We start from the raw sequence: 19810 nt of genomic DNA, 5'->3' as shown, positions 1-19810 counted from the left end.
AGGTCCATGAAGGTAGAGGGGCTGGAGTTCATGAATCAGACAGCCTGAGTGCAAATCCTGATTCTACTACTAGAGTGCGGAGTGGCCTTGGGCAAGACATTTAATCGCTTGAACCCTAAAAGACTCCTGAAGATTATGGCATCTCACGGAGTCTCCTACTGATCTAGGGGAATGGACCAATCCTTAAAAAATAGGTGTATTTATATGGGCAATCTCGTGGAATGGGGTGGGAAACCTCTCTGGTACCCTGGAATTAGAAGAAAGGCAAAAGTTTGTCTGGACAAGCGGAAGCTGGAAGCTAGGATAGGGCTTGACCGCTGGAAGGTTGGCTAGGGTAACCGTTGCCTAGGTAACCAGACAGCTTTTGACACCTTTCACGGGCCCTGCCGGTCACTTCCGGCAGCGGAGGGCTGAATCGTGACGCAACTTCCCGTATAGAGGTCCACCCGGGCACTCGGATTAGCCAGTCTTCTCTATTTGGCCGGATGTCCCGCCCCCTGGCTGTTCCCCGGCTGAGGCGGGGCGGCGGTAGCTATGGCGGCTGTGACCGATGTGCAGCGGCTACAGGCCCGTGTGGAGGAATTGGAGCGCTGGGTGTACGGGTCGGGCGGGCCGCGCGGCTCTCGGAAGGTGAGCGATCTGGGATCCAGTGCTCCTTTTCTGGGGCAGAGCAAGAGCGGTCTACTGGCCTGGTCGTCGGGATGGATGCTACCGCTCCAGTCTCATCTCCCGCAGCCCGGCCTTTGAAATAATAAAGGTTCGAAACCTTGCAGAGCTTATCGGACCCTCGGGGTCCATTTCCATGGAGGGCATTGCTCCATCCGCAATGGAGCGATTGTGATGGGCTCAGTGTGAAATGTGACTAAGATTCCGCCTCTGTCCTCAAGGCCTAGCTGGAGAGACCTGACACACTCGAGAAACTGACTAACGAGAGTTTCAGTAAGAGCTGAAGTCCGCAGTGGAAGGGTCGTCACAGAGCCCTGCGTAATTAATTGCTGAATACTGTACAGAAAGAGGTCCATGGGACGCCAGAGGAGGCAGAGCAAAGGTGGATAAGGAAGGCTCCAGGGGTGGGAGGTGAGGTCTCAAAGAGCCAGGACTAAGAGGGTAAGGGATTGGGTACTGGGTGTTGAGGTATGGACCGGCAGTCCACACCAGTGACTGAATTTTGACAACCGTGAAGCTTAGCTCTCCCAACCCCCCCGCACCCCTTTTTTACTATGGGAAGACCTTTTACTGAAGGTGGAATGTCAGGCATACCCTGGAGTTAAGTGTATCAGAGGTAATGATGTCTTTTTGTACACTTCTTGTGGAATTAGTTGTCACTAGCAGATTATGCCCCATTTGAGAACTGATTTCTCAAAACATTTGCTCCAGTTGACATCTGTGACACTAAATCCTTGTTTTCCTCCTACCGCTATGGCTGTTGCTGCTTAGTCCTGTTTGCCTCCCCATATATTTGACCCTTGAATATTGGCATTCCTTACCCTGTATTCTAAAACCTGGGTGAGATCATTCACTCCCATGGCCTCTCCCTTTAATATCCGGATTCTTCACTCTCTACCCCTAAAGCCTAGGTAGGTTCAGCTAAAGAGGCAGGAACCAGGGAATAGAATATATAGGATATGCTAATGGCCTATGAAGTCTAGTATAGTTAATTACCTCCCTAGTCAGACTTGAAACTTCCCAAGGACTACATGATTATCTTCCCCTTCACAATGAGGATTCCCGGAAGGTGGGGTTGCATCTCCCTTAAGACAAGAGAAGGGGGCCAACCTACTTTGCTGGGTCAAGGAGACTTGGGAGTCTGAGGGAATGAGGGTTCTTTACCTCTTTCAAGCCTTGAGTCAAGAGGTGAATCTTGGAATTAACTTTCAATCCCCTTACAGGTGGCTGATGGCCTAGTCAAGGTACAGGTGGCTTTGGGGAACATTGCCAGCAAGAGGGAGAGGGTGAAGATTCTGTACAAAAAGAGTAAGTGATTCCATAGGGTGCCTGCCTGACCTCCTTCCCATGCCTGTGCTTCCTGGGACCTGGCCCTTGCCCTCCAGCCCAGTAGGTCACTGGAATTGCCCTATGGGGATAGAATGTGAAGATTTTTCCCTGCTGAAATGGTAAAGTGGGGTGTTGTGCTTAAACTCCAAGCCCATGACAGTGTCCTAAGTTATGGGATAAGAGTTCTGCCTCAAAGGTCCTCTTAGTAAAGTAAGGAGGAGAGGTATGGGATTTCCATAGGCAAGGTTCAAAGGCAGGAAAGAAATCGGGCCTGAGAACCCCAGGCTTTTTTAGTCATACTGTTTTGATTATGTCAAAGCAAGCAACGTAAAAATTTGAAAAAGCTCTGACTTGTCTTGGTGGCACTGAGGGGCAAGGGACCTTCCACCTTTGGTGAAGATAGGTCAGTGGGAATGCTGAGGGCCCCAGGATAGTGGAGGCAATTGCATTCCCAGCTGTAAAGGCTGAGGTTAGCCAGCAGATGGTCAGAGGGGAGAGACAGGGAGGTGGGGCCTGATGGAGGCCTGCTGGGTGGGCACTGTGGATGTCATCTCCTCACTCAAGATTCTCCCCAAGGTTGACCACTAATATCCCCTAATATCCTTCATAAGTCAGATTCCCCACTCCCCAGCCCCATTCCATTTTCCATCTTGCTTCTTTTCTAGTTGAAGACCTGATCAAATATCTGGATCCTGAGTACATTGACCGCATTGCCATACCTGATGCCTCTAAGCTGCAATTCATATTAGCAGGTAGTGCTGGACAATGTGTGCACATGCATCTGGGGATTATGGATCGTGGGGGAAGTTGGGCACAGAGATGGCCTCCCTGCCACTTCTCTCATGGATACAGCTCTGGAAGCTGCTGTCTGGAATTCTGGCCTGGCTCTGGGCTGAGACCTGAGGTCATCCTGTAGTCCTCTAGTAGGCCTTGGGTGTGGTATCATTCTGAGCTAGCTGCAGGCCATGGTGCCAACAACAGTGGGGACTACTCCAGTGTTCTATAAGTGGTCTGTCTCTAGGATTTTCCTTCAGAACCTTCCTCACTTCTGCTCACTAGTCAGGGGAGCTTCTAGGAAAGGGTGGGAACAGAGCATTGCATTTGGGAGAGGTTAGAATATTGGTATGAGTTTCAACATTTTTCTTTCATGTGAGAAAGCACTGGGATTTCGGAGTTCTAGGCAGGAACTATTGACTTGGCAAGGTCTGCTACTCAGTTTAGTCAGCCACTCCATGAGGTAGGGTTTGTGAAGTACCTGTGTTTGTTCATTCATTCAAAAGATGTTTAATGATCGATCATCTACTGTGATCCAGACCATCCCTGGTGTGAGGTATATGGTGGTGAACAGAACATCCCTAAACCGTTGCCATGGCTCAGGTACCAAGTTCAGGAGATCTTCTCCTACACCGACTGTGGAGTCCAGCCTCTCCATCCCCCCCTGGCCACTGCCTCAGCGTCTGCCCCTCATGCACGACTAGTTGCAGTCTTCTGAGTCCTCTTCCTGACCCTAGTCTTTCCCTTCTTGCGTGTGACCCAGTACCCTCTTCCCCAAACACATCTCCAACATGCTACTTTGTCTACTTTGGAACCTCAGCATCTCCGTCTCTCTCCTTGCTAGAATAAAATCCTAAGTCTTTGGCCTGCCATTCAGAGCCTTCGATAGTCTATGGATCTACGTTCCCATGCAGCTCTGTTTCCTGTGCTCTCTTTGCATCAGTTCAGCCAATTGAATTCTTTTTCCTCTATTAATTGATAAGCATCCTTGCCTCCAAACATTTGGCATAACAGTCATCCCTTCTTTTTTTTTTTTTTTTAAAGATTTTATTTATTTGACAGAGAGAAACACAGCAAGAGAGGGAACACAAGTAGGGGGAGTGGGAGGGAGAAGCAGGCTTCCCGCTGAGCAGGGAGCCCGATGCGGGGCTCGATCCCAGGACCCTGGGACCATGACCTGAGCCGAAGGCAGACGCTTAACGACTGAGCCACCCAGGCACCCCAACAGTCATCCCTTCTTGAATGTGCTTCCTACTCACTGCAACCATTGAAATCACCTATGCCAGGTCCAGTCCAGATCCTGCTCTTCTCACTGGGCTCTGCTGTTACTGCCCCAGCTCTCCAGAAGCTTGCCTCTCAGGACCACTGAGCAGAACCTGCCTGATATTCTGCCACATGTCTCCTCTTTCATACCTTCCCAGGAGTCCTTGGGCATGGAGACCCAAGTCTGAAGTACTTTGTCTCCTGTGGCATCACTGAGTTTGTTGATAGGAGGCTAGAGGAAGAGGCCTTAGAGTTAAAACTTTAAGAAAGGTGGGATTTGAAGAAACTTAGAGGCTCCTTGGGCTCAAGATGGCTCATACCAGAGGCACCTAGGAGAGGTAGGGGCAGAATGGGGGAATGTGCACCTAGAGAAGAGGGCAATGGGCAGAGTAGCTGGCCCATGCTCCAGGACTCAGCCATCTCCCCTGCCAGGGCCTCAGCCCCTTGCATAGAAGTAGCAGTGCCCAGGCTTACCTCGCTGCCACTGTCTTGTCTGTTTTTGCCTCAGAGGAGCAGTTTATCTTATCCCAGATTGCACTCCTGGAGCAGGTGGAGGCGTTGGTGCCCATGCTGGACAGCGCTCACATCAAAGGTACCTCTTTGGGGCTGTAACTCTACTATTGTGCTTGGGGAGGTAGGTGGATGGCCAGGACTTCCCTGTGCCTCAGGTTCCCTGGGTTCAAGCTTAGTCTGCTCCTTGTCTTTACCCTCACTCTGGGGGTACCTGCTACCTGCACTGGGATTAAAATGGCCAGAGCAGAGTTCAGTTTCAGAACCTCAGGCAGTTTGGACTTAAGGACACTAGTCAAGTCCAGCAGCCCCCAACTCTGGGTATTCCTTCTACCTTCTTCATCACCCCCTCAGCATATGTTCTGCACGGTGCTGCGTAGCCCAGATTTTACTGTAAGAGTTCTTGCCAGGCATGTGAATGTGTGTAAATTCTTCCCACCACACTTCCCAGTGCAGTCCCTGGGCCTCTTTTGACAAGAAGACAGTGACTTTAATTGAATCCAGATATCCATCTTGTCTGTCTCTGGAGGTATTTTTTTCCTAGTTCCCCCTCCCCTCCCTTGCTGAGGCTCTGACAGCCTTAAGCTGTGGGCCCAGCATGGTGGCCAAGGCTCTGGGTGTTGGATTCCAGGTGTCTAGCTTAGGAACCTGGCATTCATTCTCAGCCCACCTGCAGGCTCCCTCTTCCAGGCAGACCTGGTCCCACTGGGCTGAGAGCAAAGGGACAGATCCCATGATAGGCAAAGCTTTCTTTACTTCACCCTGCTTACAGCACTGGGGTGGGGGCATGGGGCAACTCTGGGGACCCCAAGGTTTTATTTTCTCCTAGGAGCCTGTATCTTTGCCCCCTCTGGGTCCTAGAGTAAGACTGGGGTGGGCAAGGAGCCCCACCACCTTTAGCTGCAATGGTCGATGAAGCCTGGCGTTTGCTTAGCTTCTCCACTCAATACTCTAATCCTGCTGAAGACCTAATAGACTATTGAGCAGTCCCCGGGGAAGGCACAAGCATCATCAGGCAGTGCGTGTTGTGTTTTACAGCCGTTCCTGAACATGCTGCCCGCCTGCAGCGCTTGGCCCAGATCCACATCCAGCAGCAGGTATGGGAGGGGTGAGGACTGGAAGGGAAAGTAGAAGTGGTGAGGCTCCTAGTCCCCACCCCTGCCACCTGGGGAAGCAGCATCAGGCTACCCTCATGGCAGCTCCAGGGGAAACTTGAAGGTTTATCCTTTATCTTCCATCTGCCTTAGGTCTCTTGCCTCTCTGAGTAGGACTGTTCTGAGACACCAGAAGGTCGATGTTGGGAGGTGCCCAAGAATTTCTGGGGATGGTGTGTCCTTGACATTGAATGGAGGAGCTGTTTTTGTTTTGTTTTGTTTTACCATTCCCAGGCCTTAGATTAAAGTTCAAAGAGGATTCAGATATAGGGGACAGGGAAGGAGGAGACATATACTAGCAGGAATATTTCCTTAAATGAGTGGTCACTCTGCCTTAGGACTGCTGTTAGGGTACCCATCCTGGAGCTTGAAAGTGCCCCGTTAGAAATTTGTTCCTTTTAGCTCTGGGGCTAAACACTACCTTCTCTAGGCTTTATGGGGAGTGAGGGTCCCTGATAAGGCAGGAAAGTTAGTGGGAAGCAGGGGCTTTATCCAACTCCTTTCTCTGTCATACGTTGGCCCCATAGGACCAGTGTGTGGAGATCACTGAGGAGTCCAAGGCTCTCCTGGAGGAATACAACAAGACTGTATCCTTTCTGCTCAGCCAGGCCCCTAAGGAATGCTGTCCAAGGCCCTGCCCTTTTGTTCAGTCTCCAGCAGCTCTGTCTCTTTCATCCCATCCCAATGAACCTTTCTATTCCCCTCCTCCCCAACCCTTTGGCAGATGGAAAATCTCTCCACTTCCTCATTCAGGCTCTTGTTCTCACCTTGACCTGCCACCAGACAATGCTTCTCTCCAAGCAATTTGTGCAGTGGGATGAGCTACTTTGCCAGCTAGAGGCCGCCAAGCAAGTGAAGCCAGCAGAGGAGTGATAGCTGCTTCCCATTCCTGGGTGGGCCAGGACAGCCAGGCTCCAGGGCCCTGTGCTAAACTGCCTTTGTAACAGGGCAGAGGCAGCTCTGTATTTATTGGATTCGCAGCCTACCTCTCTGCATTCAGGTGGGGCTCTGAGGTCGGAGGCCTGGCTACTTGAGGTTTGCTTTTGCACCCCCTCCCCACATCGGTGTCCTATTCCAGTGACAATAAACTATAGAAATCACTGGAGGAATGTGTCAACTTCCTGGTCTATGATGGGAATGATGGTGAGGATGGGGGTGGTAGAGGGCAGAATTGTCAGCCTTTCTAGTGGTTGGACCAGGAGCTATACTCATCCTGGTCTGGCTTTCTGGGGAATGTAGAGCTCTCAGGACAGATGCTCTCATTTGATCGATATGAGTGGAACATTTGTTTGTGCATCCATTTATCCCACATTTATCAAGTATCCTCTAAATGTCAGATACCATGCTAGGTGGGGAGGATATGATCCCTGCCTTGCACAGACTAGCTGGGGAGATGGTCAAAGAAAAGAGCTCACCCAGCAACTGGGTCCTTTGGAGCACAGAAGAGGAAGAGTTGAGGGAGGCAGCACTGGAAGGTGATACCCAGGATATTTGAGAACATGTGCAAAGGCAGGATCCTTGAGGTTTCTCTCTTGGGAGTTTACTTGGTGCTATTAAGCGGGAAGAGGAGCCCAGAAGAGGTTGGGTTGCAGGGCGTTGGGCTCTCTGGTGGGGATGGGCTGTGTGTGGGGTTGTGGGGGTGGGTTGCTGGGCTGGAGAAGGAGGGAGCCTGATGATAGAGCTGAGACAGAGATTGGTGCCTCACTCCAGCAAACACACCAAGTGTTTGCTGCCCCCTTGTGGTCTCAGGGAGTGCTGTGGCCCCAAACCCCTTTACAAGGGCCTGCCCGCCCGCCACTCAACCTGCACAGTTTCACTAGCGTCTCAAATTCAGCACGTCCTAAGACAAATCTGGGACTCATCCTAGACTCTTCTTCTCAGTCCAGACAGTCACCAACTCACCAAACCTACCTCCTAATATCTCCCAACTTAATCTACTTTTCTCTATTCCGACTGCTATTTCTGTTTCATTCTCAAATCATTTAACACATATTTGAGCTCCTATTTATTATACGCTAGGCACCGTACGAGTCCCCGTGGACACGCCCCCAGCACCCCGCGGCCTGTTCACCGGCGGTTGCTGCCCAGTTTCCCCACTCCCACCCCCTTTGTCGGCAGCCAGAGTGAACTGTGCACACAAACTGGTTTGACCGGCCCCTGATGAAAAGCCTTCGTGGCTCACCATGCCCACAGAATGAGGTCGAAGCGCAGAACAACTCGGTGACCAAGGCTCTCCCCCGCGCAGCAGCAACCACTTCAAACGGAACCTCTTGCCCCTGTCAAATGAAACCCACTGCGTCGCCTTTGCTATTGTAGTGCGCTCTACTGGTGACTCAGCCCTGCCATCGTCTCAGGGCCGGATCCTCCCCATCTTTGGGACGCGAGTCTCTGATGGTGGCTCCTCTCCGCAGTGCTTTTCTGCGCCCCGGTAGGGGTGCCCCAGGGCGTAACAGCGGAGACTGCCCGTATGTTCATGTCTCAGGGCGTCCTGGCTCAGCTCACACCTAGACGACCAGGCGGTACTCAGTTTTCCCGCGGAGGCCCCGCGGGCCACGGCCCCGCAGGCCCCGCCCCTAGCCGGCGTGCGCGGCCCCGCGGCTTCGGCGCGCTCCCTGCGTGCGCGCCATCTTGGCTCCAGATCGAAGTAGAGGTGTGCGGGGCCGGGGTGGTGAGAGCTAGAGTGCAGCGGCGTTGGGGGTCGGTGGTGCGGTTGTGTGGAGGTAGAGGGAAGAGAGGGGAGGCTGCCTTCTTGGCCTCTGCGGCCTGCTGGGCTTTGGAGTCCGCCCGTGGCGGTGGAGGGGGCCGGGCTGTGGGCTCCACACCAGGAGTAGCCCACGCAGCCCTCCGCGTCAGGCCTCTGCTTCCTAGTTTCTGAGTGACCTGGGTTGGGGGCATCGACACTGGGAATCTCAGGGTGAGGGGTGCTCGGCCCTATTCTTAGGATCCCGGAGTAGGGGAGGGGTTCAGTTCTGTTTGAGAAGCATTTGGAGGAGGGCTCTTGGCTCTTGCCAGGGAGCTTGGAGGGTACTCCACTCTGCGAGCGGAGTGAGGGGGGCCTTGTTCCTGTCTTAGCTGTGGGTGAGGGGCGCTCAGTCTTGTTTTCAAACGTCTGGGGCAAGGGTGTAACCGGGTACAGGGATGCAGAAGCGCCTGGCTTTGGGGGTCCCAAACAGACCAGGTTCTGCCACTCCCGGCTGACAAAATCCAAAGGCGGAGACGCCTGGTCGTGCAACAAGAAAGGAATTTAAGTGGGGCCAACACTGAGAAGACAGCACACTAGCCTCAAAGACTGTCTTCAAAGTGTTGACAGTGCTGCTAGGTTTATATAAGGAGAATGTGGGACAAAGGTTGGTCTGTAGGTGCAATGGGCAGCAAAGGGCAGGTCCATCATTGTCTTGCGGCCAAAGAGGGTCTTGCAGGCCTTAGGGCAGTCGTTATTGCTAGAGGGGTAATTGTAGTTCCCATCGAGGGATGCTTTGCCTGCAGGGTCTTTTGCCTGAATTAAAAGATAAGCTAAAGGGGTGCCTAGCTGGTTTAGTCAGTAGAGCATGCAACTCTTGATCTTGGGGCTCATGAGTTCAAGCCCCACGTTGGGCATAAAGCTTACTTTAAAAAAAAAAAAAGATAGGCTGGAAAAAAGATAAACTGAAAAGAACTTTATTAGAAAGTACAGTTGAGGTAAAAATGGAGGTACTTGAAGTCCCTGTTAAAGGGCACAGCCCTGTCCCAAGGAGCTCAAGATGAGGGGGCTTGGCCTATCCTAAAGAGCCCAGTGTTTGATGAATTTGGTCCTGTGTCAGGGACTCCAGGGTGGAGGGAGGGTTATGGCCATGTCCAGAAGAATGGGGTGTTTGGGATACTGCCCTTTTCCAGGGTCAAGTAGGCATGGCACCTGTGCTGAGAAGCCAAGGGTGAGGGGATACAGTCCTGTTCCTGGGAAGTCTGGGATGAAGAGCAGGACCATTTCCTGGAGAGCTCGGGTTGGGGGATGGCTTGGGGCGTATTGCCCAGCATTCATCTGACACTTCTCTGCAGTGGACCGTGAAATTCAGACACAACAGCAAGTGGAATGGAGCACTACCGGAAAGCTGGCTCTGTGGAACTCCCAGCACCTTCTCCGATGCCCCAGCTACCTCCTGATACCCTGGAGATGCGGGTCCGAGATGGCAGCAAAATCCGCAACCTACTGGGGCTGGCACTGGGTCGACTGGAGGGTGGTAGTGCACGGCATGTGGTGTTCTCAGGTTCTGGCCGGGCTGCAGGGAAGGCGGTCAGCTGTGCTGAGATTGTCAAGCGGCGTGTACCAGGCCTGCACCAGCTTACCAAGCTGCGCTTCCTGCAGACCGAGGACAGCTGGGTGCCAGTCTCACCTGACACTGGCCTGGATCCCCTAACAGTGCGCCGCCATGTACCTGCAGTGTGGGTACTGCTCAGCCGGGACCCCCTGGACCCCAATGAGTGTGGCTACCAGCCTCCAGGAGCACCCCCTGGCCTGGGCCCCACATCAAGCTCCAGCTGTGGCCCACGACCCCGAAGAAGGGTTCGAGACACCTGGTCCTGAAGATCTGCCAAGCAAGATCTTTTCCAGGCATGAATGTCTAGGATGGCTCTGCCTTCTCTGAAAAGCCTCCTGTAACTGTTCAACATCCCCAACAAGACTTGAATCCACAGAAGTGGGCCTCCTTGTCCTGCTTCCTCTTCTCTCTGGTGTGTGAAAAGGGACAGCTATGAAGAGTTACAGGTGTGCGGTCTCAGCTGGGTTCTGGATTGCTTAAGAAGGGTTTATTTGGCATTCTACCTACTGTGCCTCTGTCCTTTCTTCCGACAGAGATCCAGGGAGTGGGGTAGGAAATAAAGGTTCTGCCCATTTGTCTGATGAGCCTCTGCTTGACCTGCTATATGGAGGTGGGATTAAAGGAGGGGTAGTCCCCGTACCCCTCCACCCCACCCCTGGTTTAGGGATATTTTTCTTTCTCTGCAGCATTTATCATAGTATAGTGATTAAGGTCATGGTCTCAGGTACCTACTGCCTGGATTTGAATCCTGGTTCTGCCATGTGCTAGTAAGTTACTGCTTTGTGACCTTGGACAAGTAGTGCTCTGAGCCTTAGTATTTCCGTCCATAAAACAGGATATATGCGGTGCTTACCTCATAGGGTTGTTATGAGGATTAAATGTAGAAATATATACATACGACTCTTAGATATCACCTGGGCATATAGTGCTATGTGAATGTTAATTGCTATCATTATTACTCCATTTACAAACATTTTTTCCTATCTTAAAAACATAGCTCATGGGGCATCTGGCTGGCTCAGTTGGAATATCATGTGGCTCTTGATCTCAGGATCATGAGTTCAAGGCCCACGTTGGGTGTACAGATTACCTAAATAAATAAACTTAAAAAAAAAAAAAAACAGGCTCCTGGGTGGCTCAGTCGTTAAGTGTCTGCCTTTGACTCAGGTCATGATCCCAGGGTCATGGGATTGAGTCCCACATCGGGCTCCCTGCTCGGTGGGAAGCCTGCTTCTCCCTCTCCCACTCCCCCTGCTTGTGTTCCTGCTCTCACTATCTCTCTGTCAAATAAATAAATAAAATCTTAAAAAAAACAAAAAACATAGCTCAATCTTGTGTCTCCTCTCCAGGTCTCATCCTTCCTTTTTACCCCTTGCTGCTCCTTTTCTGTCTCAAATTGGCCATAGACTCTCAGATTCACCATGGTAAGGCCAGGGGCATGAGGAGAGAGGTGAAGATTGCAGTGATAGCCAGGAGTCTGCAGGGACCACAGCAGGATTGTGGGCGGTGGTAGATTCAGTGAAGAGTTGAGTCAGTTGGATCTCCCACTGGATTTTGAGGTCTTCTCCAATGTATACAGTAGACTGAGTGTCCAGTCACCAGGAAAGCACAAACGGGGCTCTTCTGGGCTCATATTGTGGCAGGGAGCCCAGCAATTTGAGAGTGCTAAAATGATGTTTGGCTGAGTCTAGGTGGGAGGGTTAGGATGTTGGGAGAAATGGGGGACTGGAGGCCTCAATAAGGGCTTAGGGCAGGGATTAGGAGATTGACTATAAGGCCAGAAGGCTGTGGTCAAGCTTTGAATGCTGCATTCTGTACTTTCCAAGGTAGGTTGCCCAGAGTGATAGGGAAGACTCTGAGGGAGGGGCAAGTGATGCAGATTCGGGGAATATTAGAGACAGGAAACCCTCTGAGCAGCTGCCCAACCAGGCCTCTTAAATACAGGGTCAAGGAGCATCTAACACTCCTAGAGGCTGTGGCAGGCACTCTGATGTCTTGTTAGTAGCAACTGCCTGGCTTCTCCCCATTCTCTTTGTGGCTAACTCAGGTTTTTGCTCCCTCCCAGCTTCTGCATACTGCCTTTTCTCTAAGCATCTCCACTTGTGTCTTCTACCATGAACAGCTCTCCGAGTGTCACTAGTCCCCAGAGCTTTGGGGCCAGGCTCCTTGCAGACTATTGGTATGTGGCTCAGCATCCTATCCTGATCCAGCCTACTCTAGCCATGGTGGAATGATCACATGGAATAAGCATGGTGACCGGTACTGAACGAACGATTCAGTAAGGTGGTATCATAAGCTCTGGGAGTCCTAGGAGGGGCTCCCATTTGGGCAGCTCACTGAGGCACCACCTGGGAACTCCAGGATGATGGCATGGGTTTGTGTGAGGGAAACTGAGCTGGGGTCAAAATCTTTTGGGAGGAACAAGATCTGCAATTCAGAGAATCAGGAAATAGGCCAGAAGCTAAGAGAGGGATGACTAGTGATTTTGCGGCCTTTTCCCTCCTGGGTGTCTACAGGGCCTAGTTGGAACCTAGAGGAAGATTTTTTTTTTTTAAGATTTTATTTATTTATTTGACAGAGACACAGTGAGAGAGGGAACACAAGCAGGGAGAGTGGGAGAGGGAAAAGCAGGCTTCCCGAGGAGCAGGGAGCCCGATGCCGGCTCCATTCCAGGACCCTGGGATCATGACCTGAGCCGAAGGCAGACGCTTAACAACTGAGCCACCCAGGCGCCCCTAGAGGAAGAATTTTAGGGAGGGAGCCAGAGAGAAAATAGGCCTTTAGAGCCAGAAAGCTTGACCCAATTTAGGAGGGACCGTAAGCGTTGTGTATAATTGTTGATTCAGTTTCTTCCCACTTTCTTCTTAATCCACTCCAGTGTGGCTTTTGCCTCCATAATTTCTTAGAAAAGGTTATGCTTTGGTATGAAAGGTAAGGAAGTGGAGACAGCTCTTTCAAGAAGTGAGATTGTGAAGGAGGAGAGAGGTGATAAATGTAGAGGAATGTGGGATACAGAGTTTCAATTTTTATTTTAATGATTTAGAAATTTGAGTGTATTTGTAGGTTAATGGAGGAAGCTAGTAGAGAAAGAGATTAAAGATGCAAGAGACTGTGGATAACTCAGAATGAGACTCTGTAAGGGGTAAAAGGGAATGGGATCCAGAAGCATGGAGGTATGGGCCTCCCAAAGGGGACAGGAGAGAGGACTCCCTGTAAGTTTCCAGGGAAGGAGTTGTAGATGGGTGTTCATGAGGATGGGTGTGGAGGTGAAGGTGGGACATGAGGGAGTTCAGAAGGTTTCTATCTCCTCTTGAAGTTGGAATCCAGCTCTGCTGCTGAGAGTGGAATGAGGAGGCTGGCAGGAAGGAAGTATGAGATAGTTGCAGGAGAGAACCCGAGAAGTACAGGAGGATGACCAGGCAGGGCTAAAAGCCCAGCTGAGGCTGGTGACCATGAACTTGTAATGTTATCAGTCACAGAGTGTGAGCTTCAGCAGCATCCATAGGATAGGTGAGGACTCAGAGAAATCACTGTTGCATTCTTCCAGACAGAAATGATGGAAGAATAGTGAGGAGACTAGCAAGATGAAGTGAAGGGTCAAGGAATCCAAAGTGGGCCAGGAGATAAGTGAAGATAGAAAGGCGTAGAGGTCAATGTCCTGGAGATCCACATGAAGATGTCTGGGGTGGGGTGGGATGAAATGGAGTAGTTGAGAGAACTAGAACAGGGCCCTGTCGCTATACCAATATCTAGGGCTGTCATACCAAAGTACCACAGACTGAGTGGCCTAGAACAACAGATATTTGCTGCCTGACAGTGTTGGAGACTAGAAGTCTGAAGTCAAGGTGTCAGCAGGGCCATTTTCCCTCTGAAACCTATAGGAGAGTCCTTCCTTGACTCATCCTATTTTTTTTTTTTTTCAGATTTTATTTATTTGACAGAGCACAGGTAGGGGGAGCGGCAGGCAAAGGGAGAAGCAGGCTCCCTGAGCAAGGAGCCCGATGACAAGGGGCTCGATCCTAGGCCCCTGGGATCACGACCTGAGCTGAAGACAGATGCTTAACCAACTGAGCCACCCAGGCGCCCCAGACTTGTCCTAATGGCTGTTTTGCCATCAGTCTTTGGCCTTCTTGGCTTTTAGATGTATCACTCCAGTCATTCATCTTCACATTTTCTTCCCTTGTGTCTGTTTCTATGTCCAATTTTCTCCTTTTTATAAGGAAACCAGTCATATTGGATTAGGGCCCACCCTAATAGCCTCATTTTAATCTTGATTACCTCTGTAAAGATCTTATTTACAAATAAAGTCACTTTTTCTGGGACTGGGGTTAGGACTTAAACATATCCTTTATGGAGGGACATAATTCAACAGTAGCTAAAGGATGAGATGGAGGAGAGTGGATTTGAGAGTTTTAGGAGCTGACTGGACTTGGTTATGGGCATGAGAGTGGATAGCTGGGTGGCCTGGAGGGAAAGTCACTGAAGATGAGGTTGAAGAATTAAGAGGCTGGGGAGGGTGGCAGTGTGTGTGTTGGGGGCAGGAGTTGGGCATCAAGGTGGGTAATGGAATCATCCAGGATGGAATGTGCTGAGCATTCTTACTGCCTGCTTTAGAGGTGGCATGTAGGGTGATTTTGTTAGCCTTGAAATGGGGACTTAAGAACACAATATGGGGGCACCTGGGTGGCTCAGTCGTTAAGCCTCTGCCTTTGGCTCAGGTCATGATCCCAGGGTCCTGGGATTGAGCCCCACGCACATCGGGCTTTCTGCTCCGTGGGAAGCCTGCTTCTCCCTCTCCCACTCCCCCTGCTTGTGTTCCCTTTCTCGCTGTCTCTCTCTGTCAAATAAATAAATAAAATCTTAAAAAAAAAAAAAGAACACAATATGACTGGAGGGGTTATATACCTTCCCCATGCAAGAAGGCGCCAAGTCCTACCAATTTTGCTTCCTAGGTGTCTCTCCATTCCCATAGCCTCTGTTGTTGTGTGCCCCTCATTATCTTACAACATTCTCCTTACTGGTTTCCCAGCTTCACTCCCTTCTGAGCTCTCCTCCAAACCAAGTTCCCTTTGTTTAGAATGATCTTCTGCTAGATTCCTGCATGGCTGTCTCCCTCCTTTAAGCCTTTGCTCAAATGTCACCTCAGCAAGGCCTTTTCTGACCAATCCATTTAAGATTGCAGTCAAGCACTTCTGCGCTTTTTTTTTTTAAAGGATTTTATTTGTTTAAAAAGAAATAGTGCGTGCGAGCATGAGTGAGCAGGCGGAGGGAACAAGAATCTGAAGCAGACTCCACACTGAGCACGGAGCTCAACACAGGGCTCAATCCCATGACCAGGAGATTGTGACCTGAGCCGAAACCAAGAGCTTAACCGACTAAGCCACCCAGGTGCCCCATCAGCCAAGCACTTGATTTCCCTTCCCCTGCCTTTTTACCCCCCTTCTAAATATATCTTTAAAATAGTATTTTTGTTTATTGTCTGTCTCCTCCAGATGAGAATGTAAGCTTGGGAAGGGCAGGAATCTTTGTTTTGTTGATTAATGTAACCTAAGGATCTTGAACATTGCTTGGTACATAGTAGGTGCTTGATAAATATTTAATGTAAGAATGAATGAATATTGAGCCTCCAAGCATGTGGCCATACCCAGATCTGGCATTCTCCCTCAACCGCCCCACGTCCAGATTGGAGGACAAAATCCAAATTCATTCACTGGATGGTGTTAAGGGACCCCCTTGTTTGGTCACTGCCATGCCTCAGCCCATCTTTGGCCCAATGCTCTTGGATCTGGGCTCTGGCCACACTAATGCCCTACTCTTCCCACGTGCCATGAGATTTTCTGCTTCTGAGCCATTTTGTCTGCTTGGAACTCATCAAGACTGTTCAAAGGACACTAGCAGTGAGCTCTGGGCACTCCCTCCCGAGGACCTTCCCTCCTCACCACTCCCCCATCCCCCACCCCCACCCCCCCCCCCACAAAATTTGGGATCTGGCCTGATTCTGTAGGGAACCTCCAACTCCCACTTTGGTCCTTGCATTGGGAAGGTGATGTTTGGCTGGCACTTCTGAACATGGCCACAAGGTGGCAGCATTTACAAAGGGATAGCGCATCCCGTTGAAGGGTTTGTGCAGAGGTTCCCAGGAGCTTCAGGACAGAGGATAGCCTAGGCTTGAAATTTGGCCTTCAGTGGGCACAAAGATCTCTCGTTTGTTCAACAAACAGCTAATGATTACCCATCGTGTGACAAATGCAGCCACTGGCTTCAGAACCTCCCGCCCCAAGAGGGCTATAACCACATATATAGATAGTTTCATATTTGGTATGATATGAGAAAGAGATTAGGGAAGTTCGTTAGACTTCAAGAGTTCAGAGCCCCTTGTCCAGTCTTTAGGGACAAAGCTTCAAAGAAGAGGAGATGATGCCTGTGTAGAATCTCGAAAAAGCGCCAGAAGTAAAAAGTGAAAAGGACATTCTGGGTAAAGGATGGGCGTGAGCTAAGGTATAGAGGTGAGAACACAAAGACCACCCTGGAGCATGCAGTTCGAGGTGGGCGGTGTGAGGGGTGAAGCTCTGGGGTGGGTGGGGGCCAGACAGGAGGGGCCTGAGTGCTGGGCCAGGGAGCCTGGACTTTTTTTTGAGGGTGAGGCAAGAGTCACTGAAGGCTTTAAGGAGGAAATGCTGTGGCATATCAGACTGGTGTCCTAGCGCTCCGGCTGCCACGGTGCGGAAAGTGGACTGGGGGCACAGGGCACGAAGGGCAGTGAGGAGGTTTCTGTAGGGATCCAGGGAGAGATGGTGAAGCCAGAATGATGGCTGGAGCCTTAAAGAAGCCCTTCCCAGCCCACAAGAGCTTTCAAAGCCTGGCACTTTGAAAGAGTTCTTGGCCCTATGCACTCTCTTCACCACCATTTAAGCCACGTCAGCCCTTCTGTTTCAGAGGCTCCTTTTGGCTCTATCTTAGTTCCCCTGGTTATTCTGGTTGGAACCAGGGTCTCTGTCAGTTTCCATGTGAGGCCCATGGTGTCCTACGTCCCATTCTTTTGGTAGATCTGTCAGCCTTCAGCTCACACTACCAGTGTGATCCTTTAATGCACCTCCTTCTTGGACAGAAACAACAGCTAGAAGCGTGACTGAGGGGCCTCCTCCACCAGGGCTGTCACTCCCTGCCACGCCCCCACCCCCATGCGTGAGTGTGCATGTACATGTATATACATATGCATGTATACCATTGACAGGACTGATGCTGAGGGACAGGCATCTCTGGCAGGCAGAGGGGCATCACCTGAAGAAAGGTCTGGAGGTAGGAAAGTACAAGGGAGTGTTTGGGGAACAAGGGGGAATATTAGCAGGGTCTGGCTAACCTTTGAAGTTGGGCCTGGAGCCATGACCATGTACTGCAAGCAGGGGGCACCACAGCCAGGTTTTGAGCAGGGATTGGGAGAGTCACCTTCATTCACAGTCTCATGAATATGCACAGAAACCTGTTGAATTATGCAGACCGAAAGGATGTAAATGTATATGCAAATTTGGTGCTGCCCTCCCTGTTGCTATGGAAACCAAAGAATAGCAAAGGGGGGGCCCAAACCCTGGGGAGGCCAGGCTGGAGAGACTGGAGACCAGGAGGCTCTCCTCTGTCACCTGCTTTTCCCTTTGCTGCAGTTTTGATCATTTTCTTTGCCTCACTCTTTGTCTCCTTGCTCTCTCTCCATCTCTCTGCCCCTCTTGATCTTTCTATCTCCATCTCTCTTTCTCCCTCCTGTTTTTTTCTGTCTCTCAGTCTCTGAGTTCCTGTCTGTCCCTGTCTGCATATCTTTGACTCCATGTCACTGTTGCTCTGTGACTCTGAGACAGTGTTTCTCTGTGACTTCATGTCTTCCCCTATCTTTGTGTCTTAAATTGCATGGCTCTCCCTCCTTCTGCATCTCCCTGTCTCCATGTCTCTGACTCACATCTTTTTTTCTCTGCATCTCTATTTTTGTGTCTGACTCCGTCTAATTGTGTCTATTTCTTGGTCTCTCTTCCAGGTTCTCCCCCCTCTCTTTCACTCTGATTTTCTCTCTCTCTGAACTTCTTATTCCAATGCTTGTCTCTGTCTGATGGGAAGGAAAGAAAGCTACACATCTGCCCTTGCCTGACGGCCCAGCTGCCTGCATGCTTCAGGTCCGGCCCCTGGCAGCGTGGGCATAGGATCCCCGTGACAGGCCCACGCTGGCTGCCAGTACACCAGGGCTTCTGTTCCAGCCTCTGCCTACTGTGTGACCCTGCCTAATGTTTCTCTCTCTGGATCTGTAGTCTCATCCCTCTCTCCATGAATCTGGTGGGCATCCTGAGGCAATGATGTGTAGAGAATAGGGAATTGAAAGGTAAGTCTTAGTGGTTCACCAATCTGGCCCTCTGCCTAAGGGCTGACGTGAGTGGTCTGGCTGGGGTCCAGGTATGGGGGTGTCTAGGGCTAGTTGAGACCAGTCCTGGCCCCAGAGAAGACTCCTTGCTGAGCCACAGAATCAAGCAGCAACCTATCCACAGTCTATCCATGCTCCTGTCTGTTGCAGCCTTAACCATCCAATTACCTGTTCAAGGTCCTTTGTTTGCCCCTCTGTCGTTGGGTTTATATTTATAGAGCATCTATTCTACACCGTGCCTCTGTCTTCACAGATCCACAGTGATAGAGAAATAACATCTGGACTTTTTGCATACCCCCACCCCCAGAAGGTGCTCTTTGGTCCAGGTGGAAGAACACAGACTCTTCAACCCCCATAGCTTCCTATCCCTGGTGGGCTCATCCGGGGGTGTAAAGCATATGCAGCTGCAAAAGTCATGGATCAAGGTTAGGAGAAACAGAGACACAGAGATAAAGACAAACAGAGATAGAGACAGTATGTCTCCATACAGGGTTTGGGATGGGGTATGGGAAATGAGGCAGGACTCAGGGTGAGGGTGGCCTGGAATGTTTGGAGGGCAGGTAAGCCACCCTATGTAGAGGTAGAAGGCTTCCCCCTTCAGTCCTGGGCTCTGGGCAGGTTGCCTTACCTCCAGGCAGGCACTAGACATGGGGGATCTGGCTTGGGCCCAGGTGTGGGGGCAGTCAGAGAAGTCAGGGCAAGTCCACCTTGCTCCAAGAGACTGCCAAGCTGAGCCCCCAGCTCTCCTGTCTCGCCAAAAAGGACACAGACATAATCACTCTTCCCACCGACTGTGATTCAACCATATTCAGGCCCAGGCGTGATCCTGCTGTCAGGAATTCCATGTTTGAATTAAAAACCTCCCTGGACACCCCACCCCACCTAGGCCAGTTGTGCCAGCAGGGTTGGAGCAGGGTCAAACAGGGCTGTCTGAGGGGCTTCTGGCAAAGCCACACATGGGGAGAGAAAAAGGGATCAGGGGAAATATGGAGAGTGAGAAAGATGGAGAGACAGAGGGTGATGTATATACAGGGAGGCGGAGGAAGATAGAGGAGACATAAAGACATTGATGGGGAGAAAGCCAAAGCCAGCAGATGAAGGGGGGTCTGGTGCCCACCAGGCTAGTGCTGAACACTTGACATTTGAATCTTAACAACAGTCCTAGGAAATAGGCACTATTATGATCCCATTTTACTCCTGAGGTAATTGAAGCACGGAGACATGAAGTCATTTCCCCGAGGTCACAAAGCCAGTAAATAGTGAAGTAGATATTCAAACCCTTCAGTCTCACTGAAGAGCCAAGAAAAGAGACAGATATAAAGGCAGAGGTGGGGACAGATTCTCACACCAGCACTCATGGGAAATCTGGGAATCCTGGAGTCATCAGGCAGCTGTGCAGGGGAGGGCCTTCCTACAGG

General features: G+C 50.8%; 2 protein-coding genes across 2 annotated transcripts; both read left to right on the top strand.

Moving 5' to 3' along the window:
- Positions 1–505: 505 nt before the first annotated feature.
- Positions 506–6796, top strand: DCTN3 (dynactin subunit 3). Its single transcript, XM_028115261.2, has 7 exons — positions 506–630; positions 1890–1974; positions 2661–2747; positions 4541–4624; positions 5581–5639; positions 6224–6283; positions 6480–6796. The coding sequence occupies exons 1-7, from the start codon at positions 535–537 to the stop codon at positions 6567–6569; spliced, it is 561 nt and encodes a 186-aa protein (XP_027971062.1). The 5' UTR covers positions 506–534; the 3' UTR covers positions 6570–6796.
- Positions 6797–8275: 1479 nt separating this feature from the next.
- Positions 8276–10572, top strand: RPP25L (ribonuclease P/MRP subunit p25 like). Its single transcript, XM_028115277.1, has 2 exons — positions 8276–8346; positions 9732–10572. The coding sequence occupies exon 2, from the start codon at positions 9766–9768 to the stop codon at positions 10255–10257; it is 492 nt and encodes a 163-aa protein (XP_027971078.1). The 5' UTR covers positions 8276–8346; positions 9732–9765; the 3' UTR covers positions 10258–10572.
- The last annotated feature ends 9238 nt before the right edge of the window (positions 10573–19810 follow it).

Source organism: Eumetopias jubatus, unplaced genomic scaffold (assembly GCF_037043125.1).
Source record: "Eumetopias jubatus isolate StellerSeaLion01/CBP00866 unplaced genomic scaffold, mEumJub1_p1.0 scaffold_15, whole genome shotgun sequence".
Lineage (NCBI taxonomy): Eukaryota > Metazoa > Chordata > Mammalia > Carnivora > Otariidae > Eumetopias > Eumetopias jubatus.
Note: the sequence above shows the minus strand (reverse complement) of the source record. Positions and strands in the feature narration are given on the sequence as shown.